This window comes from Cupressus sempervirens, chromosome 4 (assembly GCF_028749045.1).
Source record: "Cupressus sempervirens isolate cs-2001-9-10 chromosome 4, ASM2874904v1, whole genome shotgun sequence".
Lineage (NCBI taxonomy): Eukaryota > Viridiplantae > Streptophyta > Pinopsida > Cupressales > Cupressaceae > Cupressus > Cupressus sempervirens.
The window spans coordinates 233,459,783-233,464,418 of NC_143121.1; the positions used below are offsets into that span (position 1 = coordinate 233,459,783).

Consider the following 4,636-nt stretch of genomic DNA (forward strand, 5'->3'; position numbering starts at 1 on the left):
ACTCGCACTATTATTATTATTATTATTAATAAAGTTGGCTACATAGGAGCAGTGGGAGCATTGAACAACTCCACTAGATAGATATAATTATGATCCTCCGCAAAAGTGCTACTGGCTATCGCAACGGGAAAACATAACCAGACTTAAGTAATGTCTACAAAGTTGAATCTCTCAGAGCCGAGACAGTTGCACAGTCTCGAGAGTTCACAAAACCATCAGACTTGTAAAGGAAAAGAAAAACACGACAAATAACCGGAAGACGCCACCTCGAACACGAAAAGAAAGAAAAACGAGGGGTACCCTAGTGATTCCTCCTCAGAGTTGTTTGAGATCAACCCTATGGAGAGGAACGGCGTGAAGTGGGTGCAGCATCTCGCAGGACAGCTTGAGCACCTCGGACAGGTCCACGGGGTGCTGCTCGTGTTGAGCCCAGTGGAAATGGTGCATCAATTTGGCCACCCAGAGGTGGACGGTGGAAAGACCCAGAGCCTTTCCAGGGCAGACCCGACGGCCCGCCCCAAACGGTGCAAGCCTCAGATCGCTCCCCCTCACGTCCACATTCTCACCTCCCTCGGTCTCCACAAACCTCTCTGGTCGGAACTGGTCGGGGGAATCCCAGATGAGGGGGTCGTGTGTTATCGACCACATGTTCACCATGGCCGTGGTACCCGCCGGCACGCACAACTTGCCATGATCTCCCAGATTGGTGTCCCGAGTGGAGAGTCTGGCCCATGAAAGGAGTGGCCCGGGCGGGTGCATTCTCAGCGTCTCCTTCACCACCGCCTGCAGATATGGCAGTTTGCATATGTCCGAGTCCCTCACGCTCCTGCTCTTTCCCACCACAATGTCGAGTTCCTCCTGCACCTTCCTCTGAGCTCCCGGGTTCAGTACCATCTCCGCCATTGTCCACTCCGTCAGCAGCGCCGTGGTGTCAGTGCCTCTAAATATCATCTCCTGCGACAACATGCGACGATTAATGTCAGGAAAGAAGAACATGGAACGGGATTCAAGAATGACGAGATGCGATCATACCCAGAGAACAGAGATCATGTCTTCGTCGTCCAGCTTGTCCTCTCCATTCAGAGACAAGAGAACATCCACAAAATCGGCGTCGGCGGTGTCGTGATCCTTATCTTTCAGTCGGTGCTCCTCGATGATGTTCTTCACGAAGCCTCTCACGCGTGGGACGAGGGTTTGGCAACGGGAGTGGATGCGGAGGGGATCGAGAAATCTGAGCCAGGGAAGATGGTCGGCCCAGTTGAAGGCCCCGAGAAGCTCGAATCCCTCCTCCACCATCTCTCTCAGATTCTTCACTTCCTCGCTCTCACCGCAGATATCAAACCTCCGCCCGAAAACGCTGCCCATGATGTTGTTCAGCGCCGCACCTTGCAAATGGCGGCGCAGCCGCACAACGCCGCCGGAAACATACTCGTCGTGAATGTTGCTCAGCATGACCAGGGAATCGGCTTGGCGTCCGGGCTCGTGGGCGGCGATCCTCCGGGGAGCGAAGAGATGGGTGGCGGAAATCCGGCGGAGCATTCTCCAGTACTCACCGTTTGGAGCAAAGCCGATCGCTCGACCGAACATGAGCTGCTGGGCGGATTGCTTGAGCGGCCTGTCCGAGAAATTGACAGAGCTGAGCAACTCTCGAGCCACCTCGGGATCAGATGTGATGACGGCGGGAGTGGAACCTAAGCTGAAGGCCATGAGTCTCTTGGCACCATGGATGCGAGCCAGCTGAGCGAGCCTGCGATGGGCAAGGCCACGGCTCATATCGATAAGGCTTCCTATGATGGGGAATCCCCTGGGCCCAGGAATGGCGGCGCCGCCCTTCTTTCTGGCCACCGCCCATGCACATCCTCCGGGGCTCATCCATGCAACCACAACGGCGCAGGAGGCCACCAGCAGAATTGCGGCGTACAGTGGCCATGCAGAGAAGATCGTGTCATCAGCATTGTGCAGCATGTACCCACGCCCGTCCTTGGCCAATACAGGAATGGCATAATAGAGCCACCAACTTCCTCCTCCAGAGCTCCCACTCCCACTCTCCATTGCACGAAAGGATGAAATGACAATGACAAATGCAGAGGACTAGCGAGACCTTAACAGTGACAAGCTCTATGTGGATGTGAATGAGACTTAGATTGGGGCCATTTTATAGAGTTCCCAACCCCAAGCCTAATGAAGGAGGAGAGAAAAAACTGGAGAGCTCTGTTTCCTATGGCGGAGCACAACCGTCCATTTTTCGCTTTTGAAATTTCTGCATTTCCAACAACCAATAAACATATTACCAACACACGGGAATTAGAGAGGAACATGGCGGTTTTAAATTTCGTTCGTCCGGAGAAGAAGCCAGCTGGGCTACACTGCTATTAGGGTGAATACAGGAAAGAAATCACTAGCTAACAGAACGGAGCTTTTTCCTATTCTCTTCGAATTTCCCTTTCCGATACTGACGCCCATTCCTATTTGTTCACAGGAACCATTTGGAGCTCCATATTCAATTTTCTATTCAAGGCAAATGCATCGAGATTGATGATGGTTTTATTCCCAAAGAGCCATCGTACAGAACCTTACGGTTGATTGTACTTGTTCAAGAGTGGGAGAGTTGACATTAGGCTAGGCTTGAGGTTTAAAATTTGGGATCTTAGCATATTTAGTAAATGTACGTTATACTTGGTATTGTTTCATGTTCTTCGAAATAGTGTTATCAATTATAGAATTTTGCATTTTCATTGTTATTATTAAATTTTTTATTTTGTTTTAATATTTTCACCTTTGTTCTTCATTTACTATTTAGTTTTTATCAATAATTCATTTACTTTCTATGTGTTGTAGAGATTATTCATTTATTCTCTATTCAATATTTCATTATAAATTTATTGCTGGAACAAAATATGTTGCATTGTAGTGGGTAGTGAGAAGAATTTGATAATTTTTAATGTGAGCTCCACTTCTCATGATTATGAGTTTTCAAATTATATACGCACTTAAAACTATAGCCATTGAGCTGACCTAAATAATAGCGTTAGAGCCTCTATGTGTATTTTTTCAAATTTAAAAATCGAGCACACATATGTTAATTTATGGTAACAAATAATATTTTTATACAATACTATTTTCAATTAATATTCATTTTTTCGTTAAAATAATTCAATAAGATTTATTTCTTAATAATAATGATGATTTGAACACTTTTTATTTGAGTAGAAGATATTTAAATTTATTTTTTTGGCAAGTGAAAAAATTATATTTTAATTAATTTTCATTGCAATTCCGAAAACCGTGCACAAAGGAAGTACAAGTGGCATAGAAATATGGAATGCTTCTCACTCAAGATTGGGCATCAATTTTCACACAATTATGATTTATTACGTATAGTTTATCTTTCACTATAATGTTTGTGAGAGGATAAAATAATTTATTTAGTAGATACATAAGGAATTGAGATTTATTTTGAGTACAATTTAGGAGTGTTCGTCTACAATTACAGGCTGCATGTTCACTTGGATGGGTGAATTTCATCCATACTTAATTCACCATCTTCGTCCCTTTGACATACGACAGAAATATTTTTTGTGAGTTTACAACTCTAAATTAACATAATCCAGTATTGGTTAAGGTTTTTTGCGTCAACCCTAATTAAGTTCAAATAATCGTTATTTTAAGCTCCACTATTATCCAATTATGGTCTGATATAGTGAGGGAACTTATTGTTTCTCCTCTAGGCTTTCTCAATTTTTTTCAAAAAAGAAGAAGGATAAAAGGTCCAACATTGAAAACCTTTGGAAAATGTTGTCTTTATCAGATGGTATCGGTGTGATAATCCAACCCATAGCTTGTACTAACAATAAGTACGCATGACACATTGTTAGTAATTCGACTTTTGCAATCAATATTATAACTTAAACATTTCAACCAAGCTAGGCACTTTTCTAGAATTTATTAGAACTATAACAAAAGGTTTAGATACAAGGTCAATAATCAAGACGGGTTTACAACCTATGCCTAGTTTATTCACTTAGTGCATAAATGTATCCACCTAGATGGTGGGAAGCCTCCACTTCTAGCCATTTGGGTCCTAATTCAAGGTTTCATCAATTACAAGCTTTGGGTGTTCTTTTATAAGGCATAGAATCAATTTAGAAGACCTTTTCGGGTCTTGTACAAATTTAAAGTTTGAGTAAAAGATACTAAATATTTCAACTAAAATAGTGAAGACAAGGGACTCGGTCATAGGAGATGTAAAATCTGAACACCTGCAGTCAACCTAGGACTCCAATGCATACTGAAATGGAGGTGGACGAGTTAAGATGCCATCAAGAAAGTATCTTTATTTAAGGCTAAATTCTCAAATGGATATGGTTATTACAAGTGAAAAAGGGAGATTGAAAGATACTTATATTTTCTTAGCAATGCTTGATAGCCAACTGTGCTTTAAGCTCACCCATCTCTTTATCATCTAAATTTGAACCAACCTCATCTTTTCCATGCTTATCTTTATCCAAAATTCCAATAATTATGGATATTTTAAAAGCGTTCTTAATTTTAGGTACACTATCGCCAAAGCCACTTAACTCAAATGTAGTCCATCTACCGATGAGGGCCTGAAGGGTGAGAAAGCTACCAGGAATAG

General features: G+C 43.0%; 1 protein-coding gene across 1 annotated transcript; it reads right to left on the bottom strand.

The window, feature by feature from the left end:
- Positions 1-315: 315 nt before the first annotated feature.
- Positions 316-2,052, bottom strand: LOC149560869 (cytochrome P450 78A4-like). Its single transcript, XM_089823688.1, has 2 exons — positions 1,033-2,052; positions 316-954 (listed from the first exon to the last, which is right to left on the bottom strand). Exons 1-2 carry the CDS (start codon positions 2,050-2,052, stop codon positions 316-318), a joined length of 1,659 nt encoding a protein of 552 aa, XP_089679814.1.
- Positions 2,053-4,636: the final 2,584 nt, after the last annotated feature.

Excerpts from the sequence above, each read along its gene's own strand:
- LOC149560869 (XM_089823688.1), bottom strand. The coding sequence starts at position 2,052 with ATGGAGAGTGGGAGTGGGAGCTCTGGAGGAGGAAGTTGGTGGCTCTAT. Across the intron at positions 955-1,032 it reads ACATGATCTCTGTTCTCTGG|GAGATGATATTTAGAGGCAC; the intron begins GTATGATCGCAT and ends ATGTTGTCGCAG.